The sequence below is a fragment of the Gouania willdenowi genome, chromosome 5 (genome assembly GCF_900634775.1).
Source record: "Gouania willdenowi chromosome 5, fGouWil2.1, whole genome shotgun sequence".
In the NCBI taxonomy this organism is placed as follows: domain Eukaryota; kingdom Metazoa; phylum Chordata; class Actinopteri; order Blenniiformes; family Gobiesocidae; genus Gouania; species Gouania willdenowi.
The window spans coordinates 38,496,529-38,512,726 of record NC_041048.1 but is presented as its reverse complement, the minus strand read 5'-3'; the positions used below and the strand labels follow the sequence as shown (position 1 = coordinate 38,512,726).

The window sequence follows — 16,198 nt, the reverse complement described above, 5'->3', positions numbered from 1 at the left end:
TTTTTTCAGACAGGACAGAAAACTCATGCATAACTTGGAAATAGGGCTGCAAAGTTTATCGATCAAATTGCAATCAAGGTTTTGACCTCAAGAATATGTTGTTTGACAGTCTACATGTAACATGACTTCCGTCACACATCATTTTAGCGTGTTATGCATTTAAATGTATCAAATATAAAAATCGAATCGCAATCACAATATTGGTCCGAAAAATCTCAATTAGGTTTTTAGTCAAGTCGTGCAGCCCTACTTGGAAAGGTTCATTACATATTAAATAAATGGATGCTAAAAAGAATAAAAAACTTAATTCACTTTCAGATACTTCAAATAATGCTTTAGGAATTTCTTTACACAAAATCCAGCCTTAGGGGTAATGCATATCGTACTAATTTTTCCAATGTTATAAAAAGACACTCATTTTGAGCTCTTTCCACAAACCATGAATGTAACAGGCTTTCAGTGTAATTTTGTTATGTTGCCATACTAATTATATGACCTGTTGCTTTGCTTCAGGCTGTAAAGAAAGCAGTGGACTGAAGTGACGATCCCTAACAAAAGTGAGAATGTGGCTAACAATTCACTAGAAGAGCAGATAAATCTTCGAAAGTAACTGGTTGTTATTGGGCAGCAGAACGAGATGCCTGGGGAGGGAGCATCGGACGCTTCTGAAAGCCGCTGTCCCGTGCGTCGTAGCGGCCGGCAGCCCAAACGTACTGACAAATTAGAGGAATTCCTTTTAACAACAAAACGGGGGACAAGAAGAAGTGCCCCTCCCAATTTGGAAAGTGGCGATCCTCCGTCTCAAACCCCTACTGATGCAGAAACGGCCTCTGAGGCCAGCTTTGATGGGAATGCCGACACCAAGGTGGAGTCCCCAGAACGGAGGACTAGAAGTAGCACGAGGAAGCAGACGCGGGCGCAGGCTCAGCGCGGCATGCAGACCAGACGACGACGAGGCAGCGTGAAAGTGAAAGACGAGGAAAGCTCTGAGAACGACGAGGATACGGACGACGCCAAAAAGGACGACGAACAAGAGGGAAAAGATGTAAAGAACTCTGGAGCAACATCGTCTCCTTCACCGTGTGAGTCTGAGAACAAAGCTGCTGAGAAACCTAAACCTGAAGATACAGACGACAAGGTAGAAACGGAGGAGGAATCTGAGAGCGACGAGGACAGCACTGACGAGCCTGCCGCTAACGTGGTCAAACGGGGACCAATAAGGACTTATGTCAACAAGTTAAGGGTGGCTAAGAATGCTGGGAAATCCCCCCCCACCTCCACCAGCACCGCCGCTGCCACTCCTACTAACAACAAAACTACCACGACGGTCAAGAAAGAAACTAAACCCAAAGCTGCTCAGAGAGCTATGGCATCATGCAAGCCTTCACAGGAAGACGATGACGATGATGAGGATATTGATAGTGATTCGTCCACTTCTTCGTCTTCGAGTGAACCTGACGATGGCGGTTACGACCCCAACGCTCTCTACTGCATCTGTCGGCAGAAACACAACAAAAGGTATGTCTGATGTAAGCTGTGGTGTCGTTTGGTTTCTGGACATCAGTCAGTGTACATTAGGGATGCACCAACATGAAAATTCTTTGGCCTGAACTAAAAACCAAAAACTGAGAAACCCAAGTCCGAAGTAGTGAAAGTAGCAACTCTTAAAGCAAGCGTTTTAAAACAAAATAAGCTTAAAAAAAAAAAGTTATATATTGATATAAGCGATGTCATAATTTTGTATATCGTCAAATTAAAAAAGCTCCATATATCTTCAATCAGAATATATCACCCAGCTCTAGTCAGTGTGTCAGGTTGGGGTCAATTACATTTTTAAATTACAAATATGTCTTCAATTATCCATGTTCAATTGCAACTCAATTATATTTACGTTGTTATGGTATTTTTTCCCAATTACAATTATTTTCTCCCTGAAAGAAAAAAAATATATTATTGCTCAGTTACAATTATCACAATTATTGAGCCTTTAGTAAATAAGCCCATAAAACTTCACCTTCTTTGTGTTAGCGATCTGTTAGCATCTCTAATGCTGATCCATGTCTTTAATCAGCCTTAAAATACACTAAAAATATTATTTATCATTTAATTTGTTTTTCATCTCTTGGTTACCTTGTTAGGCTTCCTTGTCAATGAAAATATTGGAATTAATACTTTTGTTGTGGGATCTGATTAAAATTTGTGTCAGTATACCCCTGGATTAAAAACATTGTTTGAATGTGCAGGTAAGCTTAGGCATTGTCAGGGTCTGTCAGCTGGGGATGTACAGTAGGTTGACTCATCAGTCATGGACAGGTAACTATCTTCCTCTATCTTTATTCAAGAAGTATGGATGACTGATGAGTCACCTGGAACAGAGTATACAAAGTAAACATAATACATGACATATCTATCTAGTGAAATTATCCTCAAGAGAACAAACGGGTAAACTTGAAATCAAACATATTTTGATAATTGTTGACTATATATGTGTAAGCCATAGACTTGTTACACGGTTTTTATAGAATGTTCATATCAATTACACTTGCAAAGTCAATTATCTAAACCCAATTACAATTCATTTACATTAACATTTTTCAATTATGATACAAATTATTAGGGAAGCACCGAAATGAAAATTTTTAGCCAAAACTAAGGCTGAACACTGAAACACCCAAAGAAATTATTTTGCAAATTATTAGTTCCAATGCATTTATGGCTCTGAATGTGTACCAACTTCACTAAAATTAAAACATTGCATAAATAAATACTGTATTAATGCTTCAAAGAATAAATTATTTAGCAATGACATTCTAAGAATTTACAATATAAAATCAAAAGTTTAATTTGACCACGCTCATACATTAAATAATAATGTACAGACCTGTAAGTGACTCAGCTGCTGGAAGAGAGTCAAATTAAATATTTTCTCTCACTGAAACACACTGTGTGCGTGTTAGAGGGTGTGTGCTTCTCCAAGCATGCATCATTTGTTGTGCGCTGATAAACTGAAACCAAATTAATGCTGCTAATGCACAGCGATGCGTGTCTAACCTCCATTTTCCACCGGATACCAAACTGCTGCGGAACTCACACACGTTCTAAGGATAAACGGGATTAGAACCAGCTAAGCTCTGGCACTCGCACCGCACGAAAACTTATTTCTTTATTTATAGATGAAACGTTTTTCATATTTGCCGTTTGCATATACGTTTTCACCTATGAGCACAAATGCAAGTGAAATATTTGAAATATGGAGCCCTGTCACTTTGTGCGTTATAGGTAGATAGATGTAGGTAATCATGATGAAGAAATCTGTGAAACAAATATTATATATATCTGTTAAAGTTGTTTATTATGTTTATTTTATCATTATTATTAATATGAGAAATGAATATGGTAAATTGGAACATTTTCAATGTTATTTACCATTTATAATCACACAAAAGTACCAAAAATTATTACCATGGAGAACTGATTCCGATTCACAGGTACCGAGTATCAGTTAAAATGTTTTTAGTTTTGTAAATGCTTTAAAGTCGCGCTCTCTTGTTGTGTGACAAACTCATCTTCACTGTTAATGCATCTGGGTTCCATTCCCAGGTTTATGATCTGCTGTGACCGCTGTGAGGAGTGGTTCCATGGGGACTGCGTGGGCATCACTGAGGCCCGTGGGCGCCTCATGGAGAGAAACGGGGAAGATTACGTTTGCCCAAACTGCACTGCCAAGAGGAACCTGGTTCTCAAGCCAGCCGCGTACATCCTCTGCACCAACCCAGACTTGGTGAAGGCTTCAGTTCTGGGTCAGAGTGCTGCAGCTACTATCGCTAGTGCAGCATTTTCGACAGCGGGTGAGAAGACGAGCGCAGGCGGAGGAATGTCCAGTGCGTCAGCTACACCGTCCTCCACCTCTTCTGGGACTGAGGAAAAGGCAGCAGAGGACCACGGCATCAAAGGAAGGATTGAAAAAGCCATCAATCCAACAGGGAAAAAGAAAATAAAGATCTTCCAGCCGGTAGGTTCCTGCAGCTGATCTCAACCCTGATCTAACTGTTGAGTTTCTGCATCACGTGTTGAAAATGTGTTGAAAACGGCGATATTTATACATCAATATGATGCACCAATGGAAAAAATCAGCCGTATATGTTATGTGTGATTTTAAAAATGCACATGTAATTAAAATAGTGGCACCTATCTTAGTAAGGGCGGCCGAATTTAAGGAAAGTGTCTTTGATTACAATGTCTCGTTCCTTTAGGCTTTTTTTAAAAAATAATCACTACAATGTAGATAAACAAGAAAGAAAGATTACAGTCGTAGCAATTCAACCCTAAATCAACATAATAAATCAAGATTCATAGATACTAGGGCTGGGACTTGAACATGTTAATTGCGGTTAATTAATTACAGAAAAGGCGCAGTCATTTGCACAACAAACTGCGCGGAACCATTCTCATTACACAAGTTCCCGGTATACCCATAATACTGATGCACAGACTACAACACAAGAAACAAGAACCTGAATTTTAGTTAAAATAAAAACACTGGAAGGAACACAAAAGCCCAGTTGTGTGCAAATTTGCCAAAAAAAGAGTTCTTCTAGCCTCCACCAGCACCTCAATGCTAAACATGTGGCAGCTAGCACCTTAATGCTAAACATGTAGCAGCTTGCACCTCAATTCTAAACATGTAGCAGTTAGAACCTCAATGCTAAATATGTAGCAGTTAGAACCTCAATACTAAACACGTAGCAGTTAGAACCTCAATGCTAACATGTAGCAGCTAACACCTCAATGCTAACATGTAGCAGCTAGCAGGGACAATGGTCCTCGTGGAGCAGACCGTGACTCCAATCCACACTGGACACTCAGACAGGGTTCATGAGTGACAAATGAACAAAGTCAGTGGAAAAATAATTGTAGTGGACAGTTTTGAAAGTATCTGTGCAATGATAAACTATTACTGTTCATATATAATAATAATTTCATTGTTTGATTTAAATCCTCATTTGTGATAATGTGGAGTTAAAAGGTGAATTGGGTCAAATTCATAGCCTTAAACTGATGGTTATATTGAATTCTTTTTGGCTGTGTTTTGGAGTCACAAAGCCAAACTTTTAAGTTTGCCATTACATCTAGCAAAAAAAAATCCTTTTTGTCCACTGTGTGTGTGGAGTGGTGCCGTTTAGGAAAATGTATTTAAGCTATGTAGTTGTGGTTTTGTTTGTTTTACTAGGAGAAACAAGGCAAAAGCCAACAATGAAAAAATGTTTGTGATGCTTTAAGTTTGCCCTGGAAATCAGTAAGTTATGTGTGAAGCTCATTGGATGTTGTCATGCTACACAGGATTTCTTTCTGTCAGCTCTTACATTTATTTTGTACCGACTCGTTAATTTGTAGCAAGCAGTGCAGCAGCATGCTCAGCGTGCCACAGACCAGAAGGTGGCGCCACCCGTGGAAGCGAAGGCGGTCCCGAAGGCGGTCCCGGACACGGAGCAGAGAGTCGCATCCAACGTGGAAGTGACGACCACTCCCACAGTGGACACGTCCTCCTCAGACGCTTCTCTGCCCAAATGCATCGGCCCCGGCTGTAACAATAGCGCCCAGCCCGACTCGGTGTACTGTGGACCCGACTGCATCCTCAAACACGCCGCTGCTGCCATGAAGTCCATGAGCGACGTCCAGGGTTCCAAACAGGACACGGAAGAGGCTCAGAAAAGCACACACACGCCCAAGGTAACTCCACCTGTCTGAGACGATGACCTCAGGGCCTGATTCACCGTGTTTGAGCTCAATGTTGTGTTACATGTTCCATCACATCTGATCCCACTTAAGGGCTTCTTAACAGTCATTGGTGATTATCAGAAACATCCAAAAAGCGTTAGAATTCTCTGAGACGTACATTTTCTTCTGTGCATTCTTGAGCTTGCTTCTTACAAAAATTGTGGTTTTATTATTTATTTGATCAAATCTGATTTGAGTTTCTTAATGTCACATGTCAGTAAACTGTGTGTGTGTGTGTGTGTGTTAAGTGGAAGGGATTCCAGCAGTACAAATGAAATGTTTCTGCTTGAGATGTGATCAACTCGCTCTTATTGTGACTAGAAGCATTGGGATGTCTGGATTGTGAGACCTCCACCACACCTTAGCACGCAACCATATTGTAGATATTGAGGAGAATCCATTTATCCATATTGGTGGTTTTAGTCCAGATCTGGATGAAACTCTGTGGGGTGATAGAGGAATTAATTGTACATGTCAGAGTCAAATTTCATGAAAATGAAGAAACCAAGATTTGAAATTTTGCCAATGATGAGAAATAAGGATTTTTCCATTTTTTTAAAACTGATCCTGGTTCAGGATTTTAATTAAAATCAATTGTTCCATATTCCATTAGTTTTTTATTTGGACTCTTCAGACAATAAATTAATAAATAAATAAGGGCAAAAACGTAACCTCCTTGACAGATATAATTTATGAAGCAGATTGTTAATAAATTAGCTTCAAGTGTAAAAAGCAGAAAACAAAGCATTATAAATGGTGTTGCTTTGTATAGACCTTTATAGGAACTGCTAGGAATTGTTTTATTGTTGTTGTCATTAATATTTAGTTACAATACCGATTCAAGAGAACTGAACCTGCTTTTATTAAGCTAAGTGATTAAATGTGGGTTTACCATGTGCTGCATGCAGCAGACCAATACAGATTTGGACTCTTCTACTCTCAGATTGTTTATAATCATTGTCCAGTGTCTTAACCTGGGAAACTAGAAATATAAAGGGTTTCAGCTAAAGTGTTGGGTTTAAAGCCAAGACAGCAGGTAAAGCAGCGCACTGAGTGAAACAGAAATGGATAAATATACAGTTGTCAGAATAAAAGAAAAAAACAAACACAACCCTTGGAGCAGGACAACAAACACAGCTGCACTCAGCACATCTGCATGTTTTAATTTTAATTGTTGTTTCCTGAAAGCGATAAACGTTGACAGCCGTTATTTTTATTTATTTTATTTATTTCTTTATTTAAGTAGGGACAATACATATTAATGAACATTCAAAAAATAAAAAAGTAAATATGCCAGATTGTAGCCAACGGCTAATTTCCATCTGTTGTCCCTAGACAGGCTGATGTAATAAAATGTTACACTTAACAATAAGACATGGCGAGACACAAAACAATATATAAAAAGATTACATACAGGACAAAAAACATAGGGATCATAGAATACAGTAACATCTCATGTAAATGGAACACTGGGACCAGAACAACTACACTCAAGAGAAAAGACAGGATGCTGTGGGGCCAAGAAATGTACAGGGGAAAGAAAAGCAGTTCACTTCCACACAGTCAGGGTTGGTCAATCGCAGGAGTGCAACAATAAATTTACATTATCATAATAATTTATTTAAAGTGCCACTGTGCATTGCAAATAGCCCTGAATTGCCTTTTAATAAAAGAAATTTAAAAATAATAATAATAATAAAAGTATATATATATTTAAAGTGCTGTAGTGCATTGCACACAGCCCTAAAGTGCTTCTTTCTATAAATTTTTTTTTTTTTAATTTAAAGTGCTATAGTGTATTGCACATAGCCTTAAGGTGCTTCTTTCTTTAATATTTGTATTTAAAGTGCAACAGTGCATTGCACGCAGCCCTAAGATGCACCATAAAAATATCAGTTCAAATCACTTGTGGTCACAAGTCTGGGTTGACCTGAGCCATTCCTTTAAATGACTTTTAAAAGTGTTAAAACTGGGGGCTTCCTCACTGTGGTTGGTAAACTGTTCCACTGAACGCTGCCTTTGTAGGACAAGACGTTTTGACCAAAGGTAGTTTTTCTCGCAGGCACCTGACAGTCACCCTTGCTTATGGCCCTAGTGGTCCTCGAGGCAGTCTTTATGTATTTAATGTAATTATTAAGAGGCGGTGGAGCCAACCCATGTAAGCTCTTATAAATAAAACTTACATTTTTGAATTTTTTGAAGTTCTCAAAGCTCAGTAGATTATATATACATATTGCCCTGTCTCTGTAATTTGAAAGTCACTTTAGATGTGACACCACCGTACAGGCTAAGATCACCGTGAAAACCATCAATACTAAAATACTGACTGCATTGATAGATTAATAGATTTAATTAATAAAGTATAATTTATTCAAGTCTTCATTACAGCAGCACAGTGTGACATGATGGTAATGGAAGATGATGAAATAAATATATATCTACAATATTTACACATCAATACAGAGGACTAAAAATTACAGACGTTTAAAGCAGCTGGAGATGATAATTTTTCAGATAGACAGTGTTGGCCTCAGATCAATAAATCAACATCATTTGCTGAGAAACAAAGTATAAAATAAAGTTAATAGATTGAAATTGCTGCTTGAAAGTTGGTTTTAATCTCCACTGTAAACACTATTATGACTTTTTCAAAAAAGTTTGGTGCATTGTGGGATGTGGAGTCCTGTAGACGGATGCGTTGAAGTGTTTTTACTTCATTCTTGCTGTCATTTCTTGTGACTTCCCAACACATTTCTGGTGTTTTCACTGAAAGTTGCTGCAAAACAATGGCAGATGTTTATCTTGGGGTTAACACGGGACGATCTGAATCCGGCTGAAATGGAATGTCTGGCGGCGTGAGGTGATATCAGAAGGAATACTGGGAACTAAAATTGAGTCAAGCCAATAACTGTCCTTTTTGTCTGGAAGAAGAACACAATAACTCAGAAGAGAATGAGTTATTGTGTGCGTCTGTCTCAAGGAATCCACATCCCACAATGCAATGCACACAACTTTTCTGAAAATGTCAGTGTTTACAGTGGAGATCAAAACAAACTTTGAATGGTAATTTCAACATTTTACATCTTTTACATCAAGCAAATTATCTTTAATTTATTAATCTATGAGGCCTACACTGTCTTTATCTGATTAAAAAAAAATTAAACTTCAGCAGCTTTAAAACACACACACACACACACACACACACACACACACACACACACACACACACACACACACACACACACACACACACACACACACACACACACACACACTTGACAAAACAACCTGAATTAAACATTAATTTGATAAACATTCTTCCTATGGTTTTCTACACAGCACAACTCTGGTCCTCGAGGGCCTCTATTCTGCATGTTTATGATTATCTCAAGGCCTCCACAAAATTGTCTCCAGTGACTTAACCATCATGCAGTTCTGCAGAAGGGTTAGTAGCAAGACACTCCATTTAGTTCAGTGTGTAGGAGCAGTGAGTGAGGACTGAAACAGCAGCCCCTACAGAGGACCAAAGGTCACACATGAGCGAGTGGCTGCAATTACCCACAATTCAACAGCTGTTCAAGGTAGCATTATTTCAAAAAATTCTTTAAAGGGGACATTTTATACCATTTTTTACCTTTTAAAACCATTCCCTGTCACCAGCGGAGTTAAGCTTGTGACATCACAAACTCAGAAAATTTGAAACGGAGCTCTTCTCTCTGTGTTCTAAGACTTACACGGTCTGCAAACACTGCAAAAGTGGATTTTTATTAATATGTCCCCTTTTAAAATCGGTTCTTTAAGTCAGTGGTTCTCAACCTTTTCAGCCCGCGACCCCCAAAATAAAGGTTCCAGAAAGCGGGGACCCCCACTGTATCTGAAGGTGGTTGAACACAGACATGAACATTGAAGAACAGTCATGTGGAGACAGGACCATCAATAAGGGGGAATAAAGGGGAGAGATTTTTGGGGTCCATCCATAAAGTCAGCAAAATGATGGTCCGTTGTTTTATGAATCCGTGATAACCACATTTATTTATTCATCTGAATAATATCCACTGTTTTCCAGGAAATGTGAATATTTGTCCATAGTATTTAGTGATCTTAAAGACGTAAATCCTTGCTTTCATCGGAAATAAAATAGGTCAAAAAGATAAAAGGGGTTCATAGTGTCAATACTGGGGGGATGGGTGGGGCTAATTTTAATTAAAAAGGAGGGACAATCAATTTAAAATGGCAAACAGTGGGCATGACAAATCCTGAATGTGGTTCAATTGGTTAAAATAATCACAAAATATGGTGAAAAGAGGTTTAAAGTGACAACAGTGGGTCTACATATACAACATTAGGTAAGAAATGGGGTGGAAATGTCTTGAAAGTGGAAAGAATAACCAGAAAAGGCAATGACATTTGATGAAAAAGTGGCAGAAATGCATTAAAAGGAGCAACAATGTGGCAAGAAAAAGTGATTAAAAATAGGTTAAAATATGGTCGAAAAAGGGTAAAAAATAAACAAAAACAGGCTCAAATTGTTAACAAAAAAATTCTTAGTTTCTTGAAGGCATCTGGTGACTTCCTCCCAGTGTCTCCTGACCCCAAATGGGATTCTGAAAACAGGCATTCTTTAAAATAATAAATACATAGGAATATGACTTGGGTCAGATTTGGGGAAAAATTCCAATATTCTGTCCACATAATGTAAATGAAGCTTGAAACGACTAAAGGTGTTTTCCTCGCTCTACAGACGAGTGCTGCTCCTGCTGCTGGTGGTGCTGGTAAGACTTCGAAGACAGCTGATGAGGAGGAGGAGATGCACGTGGATGAAGATCGACGCCCTCAACCAGACGAGACGGACGAAGACGAGCACTCTGTGGAACAACGGCCGTCGCCCGCCACCGCGTCCTGGTCCAGCGATCATAATTACATTGCAGTACCACCAGAAAAGACTCCGCCCATTTCACCACCACCACCACCACCACCACCAACAACAGTGTTAAACAAAAAGTGTATGTATCTCTTTAGAGGTCTCGCGCTGTCATTGCTACATTTACAATATGAACGTGGCTCTGTTTTTAGAAAACTGTTCACTTGGGGCTGAACACAATTAATTTGTGTGCACACTATAGTCTATTTATGGTCTGTTAGTCTTTGGTAAACATGTTATTACTGGTTTGTCGGCAGCAGGTAAGTTTGGTAAGTATTCAATGATGGAGAAAGTATTTCTATCATAAAACGCTACAGTTTGCACACAGTGAAGTCTTTTTTTCATTCATGGCATGTTTGAAATCTAGTAGATCCTATCATATCTGAACACATTTGACTGTAAACATTAATGCTTGAGGCTGTAAAGACGATTTTTGTATTGGATGAGTGACACCATGAATGGAATAGACTTTTGTGCGTGTTTGGAGTGAAAAAACCCTGTTTGTGAGTCTCCTAATGTCCTGAGTGCAGCACCACCGCTGGTCGTTACCAGAAACGCTCCCACTCCTCCCATTACAGCAGGTAGGTAGGTACTGGTTTCTCACCATCATGTCAGCTGTGTTTTTTTGTCATTATTTATTGCTTAAGTTCATGATCCCTAATGGAATATGCTTCATCCCATCTTGTGGGATACTGGCTTTTTTAAATAAAAGGTGATAAACTGATATTTGGATGCCTTGATTTGATTATGTGAGCAGTATTATTGGCTCACTGTAGGGTTTTCTAAAAGCTCAATCATCGACACATTGTTGCTAATACGAAGAAACGCCTGACGATATCTGAGGGCCGACAGCTGGATGATAGAAGACTAGCGCTGGGAGGTTCCTGACCTTGAGGATGTGGAGCCGAACGAGTGGAATTCTTCAGTAGAAGAAAGAAGATGAAGAAGCTGAAGTTGACCCGAGCCAAAGAACAAGCAGATCATTTTTTCTTCGTCTGCACCTATGATTTGGTGATCAAATGGGAACTTTTTAGTGTCGATTTTTTTGTTTTTGTTTTTTATATAGACCCTGCTCTCATTTTCATAAAGAGCCAAGTAGTGAGGTTACTTTAACTACTATTATAGCATAATATTACAATACACTTCTAATGAGGAGGACTGTATGCCAGCTAATGGTGGGCAACATATGGCTCGCTGATTGCCATGTGTATCACAGGCATAGGTTCAGGGTTTCAGAATTGCATTACATTAAACTTCCAATGGTTTTTCTTCAGTTATTGATATTTTTGGTGTCAATTTAATGATAATCTGATGTCCATACAGCCATCACTAGATTGGGTAAAATTGATTTATATTTGGCAGGGTGTATTTTGTGTTATTGAGAAGATGATAAAAGTTTCTGGGCTTGGCTTCTTACGCACAGTCGATAAACAGAACCTGGCTTTGGTTCTCTTGGTGTCATTTTATCTTTTCATAAAGTTCAGCGAGTACATTTGAATAAATTCAAGACAAGAGTTTAGAAAAACAACATTCCTCTTTGTAGCAACACAGGTTACACAACATTTCAGCCAAGACTCATTACTAACAGGGTTGGTTTGTTAGTCATGTGACACAAAACCTTAGCATCCAAATGTCTTTGATTTGTCAAGTATCTGCAGTGGGTTCAGGTGAGCTCTTTGCTTTTTGGAAATAGTCCCATTGCATAGTCTCTGATGTTGGTATACAGATCTATATTGTTATGTCATGTAAAGTGTACTTCTTGTGTGGGCCATAAATAAAGGACATTCTGATGCTTGGTTGTCAAATGTGTCTTAAATGCACCCAAACAGAACATTTTTCTTTTTCTTGAGGAGAAAAGTAGTTTTTCAATTTGATTTTTCTCTTGATCTGTTAGTTTATAGATCCATTTGATTGGTGTCACAGCACCAATCATGTTGAATTTATAAATATTTTTCCTAAAATCTTTGTCATTTTTGCTTTCCAGCTCTTGTTAAAGAAGACAAAGTTGAAAGTGAGCCGAGGGAGAAAAAGGAAGAAACCCCACCACCTCCACCTGTAAAATCCACAGCACCTTCTGCCACTTTGGACAAAGAGAGCAAGAAGTCCATCCCTACTAAAGCCCCCTCAAAGACTTCACCAAAAGAAAAGAAGCCCCCGCCTAAAACCACGCGCTCAAAGTCCTCCAGGAAGCCTCCACCGACGCCTCCAAAACCTGCTGTCAAGTCCAAAAAACCAAACCTAGCATCTAAACCTTCCCAGGTATCTGCAGGTCCTATCCACGTCACGGGAGCACTGAGGGTCACCAAGTCCAACTTCACCATTCCTAAAAAACAACCTCAACAAAAGGACCCCAACAACAGCAGCCAGTCCCCCAAAGTGCCTTCATCTCCATCGTCTTCCTCAGCTTCTTCGAGCCGCTCTCCATCTGTTCAGCCTCCTCCTCGTCCAACCATTCCAGCATCCCACAGTTCCCCCATCCCTCCTCCACAGAACCAACAGATGAGGTTTAACATCCGCCGCTCGTTGACCGACATCCTCTATAAGAGGTACGTGTCCCACACAGGCCACTGTAGACTTAATTGATCCCCTAAAGATGTACATTTAATGTCCATAAGTCATTTCTTATGAACATTAACTCCTTTGTCCCGAGGCGTCCCCCAGGGTTCGGTGCTTGGTCCCCTCCTGTTCATCATTTTTTCAGGGGTGTCAAACTCATTTTAGTTCAGGGGCCAAATACGGAGCAGTTTGATCTCAAGAGGGCCACAGATTTTATGCATTATTATTTCAACATCATTGTGTCCTGGTTTGCACAAAATATGTAAGTAACCAACAATATCCAATCAATAAGTGACTGAAAACAGTCCCAAATGGATCTTCACTTTAAATTTCTTAGATTTGTGACCAATTTCTACTTAAAGAACATTTTGTTTAATAGTTTAAGGAAAATGAAAAGATTTTGTAATAATTGAGAGTTTTTTCACATTCCATCATGCAATATAAGCACCGGGAAAATTGTGAGCCCTGCAAATATAGTTGAGTTTTATTTACAAAATGATTCGTGTTTATTTTGTAATTTTTACTTTCTCCTCCGAGCCGAATTAAATGCTCCAAAGGGCCAAATGTATTTTCTGTATTTACCTTTAGTTTATTTTTTAACTTGTGTTTAATTGTTTTAACTGTCAAGTTACTTTTTCACATTTTTGAAAAGCACTTGTAAATAAAATGTATTATTATTATTATTGTTGTTTGTGATCATGCTTTTTGGTTCCAGAGTGATTGACAGCGATGACCTAAAGATGACAGAGAACGATGTGGCAAAGTTGTCCTTTGCGATCGAGAAGGAGATGTTCAACATCTTCCTTAACACCGACAGCAAGTACAAGAACAAATACAGATCCTTAATGTTACACCTGAAAGACCCAAAAAACAAAGTGAGCCATTAACACGCCTGAGTGCGAGTGCTCGGCTTTGCCTGAAGCTCCAAATCTGTCATCTTTTTGAATATGGCATTGATCAGATGTGTGTGTTTTTTCAGGGCTTGTTCTACAAGGTCATGGGTGGTGACTTGTCTCCCTTCAGGCTAGTGAGGCTGAGCACCGAGGAGCTGCTTTCCAAAGAAATATCAGAGTGGAAGAAGCCCGCCCCCCCAGAGGTGAGTTTTTCAACCCATGGATTTCACACTGACCAGTTGGTATGACATGTGAAAGTTAATAAAAACTGGGTTTTTTGGTCTTGTTGTGGTTTTTATTTACAGATCCGCTCTCCCGGTTCAAGAGTCCAATCAGGGAATTCGAAACTGGGGAGCAGGCGTGACTCTAGCTCACACAGCATAGATATGGAAGATGCTCCTCCAACATCTGATATAGATGTACGTATCATTTCACATATGACTTGGCTAGGGATGCACAATATTTATTTTTGATGATATTTTACAAGTCATTTGACCGATAACCAAAACCGATATTTTTCTCCCTCGCACCCGTTTTTCAGAAATCCTCTAGCTTTTCTAATTAGAATTATTCTTGCTGTAAAACGCAGACATAAGTCAAAGCTGAAAATGGTGTAACATCAGTAATTCCTTGTGCAAAATAAGAAAAATACTTCCAACTTACGTTATTAGAATGTATCATATTTATTCAGTGTTTTTAAACAAAACAATTCCAATACTTGGATCATATCCTAACTAAAACCATGGTTTTGGTCAACTACATTTTCCAATTACAATTACGTCTTCAATTATCAATGTTCAATTACGATTCAATTGCAATTACAATGACTGGCGTATTTTCCAATTACAATTAAAATGACAATATTTATTTTTCCCGTGAAAGTCAATTAAAATCATGTTTTCAATTACTGAAGCTCAAATTCAATCAATCTCAATTACTGACCCTTTAATAAATAACAACATAATCTAACATGAGTCGTTGTTAGCTTTCTGTTAGCATCTCTTATGCTAACGGATGAGTTTTGACCCATGTCTTAAATCAGCTGTAAAATGAATTGTGAACTACGTATGTAAAAACCATATTCGTAACATGCTTCCCTAGATTTGTGTGTAATTAAATATTAATTGACAGTTTTTAATCAAATGTCTAGCCAATTACAATTAGAAAGTCAGTTATTTGAACTCAATTACAATTTAATTATGATTGCAACAGCAACTAGTTTTTAAAATTACAAATATAATCACCTCCTAATTGTAATTAATGATCAATTACATGATTACAATTATAATTGATCCAAACCCTGGTTACAACAGTTACTACCTACTAACTTCTTGTATTTGAGTGGTGAAAATGCCATTTTTACAAAATCCAAGCATTCTGTGTCATAACTATATATGAAGGGGGGAAAACCCCAACCCATTTGGAAATAAGTAAACTCAGTGAATAATTCCACTTTGTGATTGTTGTGCGTCTCTTACCGCCATTAATTTACAAGCTCTCCTGTAGTCTGCTCCATAAACACAAGATGGCAGCACTTAGTCTCGCCTCTCCACGGGTAATGAGGAGTCTACGTATATGATGTGTTTGGGTTGAGCAAGGAATCAAAACTTGTTATTTTATAGGTTAATTTTATCGGCTGATTCTTATTTACATGCCTTATGGTTATGCTCTCCAGTTCAGCAATTTTGGTCTCTAATTACTAAGAAACTCTCCTCCATTTTGGACTGCAGGATTCCTCTATCTCCAAATCTGTGTTTGAAAGGTGATCTGATGGCTCTTGATCTTTCGGCAAATCAGTCACAATCCATCCTTGTTGCACGCATCATAGCTAAAAAAAACAACCAAAAAACAATATTAGTGAATTGGAAAGATAAAAAATCCTTAAAGCTCAACCAATTGCAAAATCTCATGTATTTCACTTCCATGGAAAAAATGTCTGCTCTCAGAAAGAATAAAATAACCTGCTTTGAGAAACATTGGATTCCTTTTTTAAATGCATGAGATCCTTAAAAAAATTGTAATGGCCAATGTACGGAACTTAATTTTAAAG

General features: G+C 38.5%; 1 protein-coding gene across 1 annotated transcript in view; it reads left to right on the top strand.

Annotated features, from left to right (window-relative positions):
• dido1 (death inducer-obliterator 1) overlaps nucleotides 1-16,198 on the top strand; it is a 29,846-nt gene that overhangs the window by 5,690 nt on the left and 7,958 nt on the right. Inside the window, exons 2-9 of the mRNA XM_028446230.1 lie at nucleotides 514-1,518; nucleotides 3,601-4,012; nucleotides 5,395-5,730; nucleotides 10,520-10,781; nucleotides 12,684-13,245; nucleotides 13,971-14,130; nucleotides 14,235-14,351; nucleotides 14,454-14,567. Of these exons, the coding sequence (XP_028302031.1) occupies nucleotides 638-1,518; nucleotides 3,601-4,012; nucleotides 5,395-5,730; nucleotides 10,520-10,781; nucleotides 12,684-13,245; nucleotides 13,971-14,130; nucleotides 14,235-14,351; nucleotides 14,454-14,567 (2,844 nt within the window). The 5' untranslated portion in view covers nucleotides 514-637. The remainder of the gene's footprint in view (nucleotides 1-513; nucleotides 1,519-3,600; nucleotides 4,013-5,394; nucleotides 5,731-10,519; nucleotides 10,782-12,683; nucleotides 13,246-13,970; nucleotides 14,131-14,234; nucleotides 14,352-14,453; nucleotides 14,568-16,198) is intronic.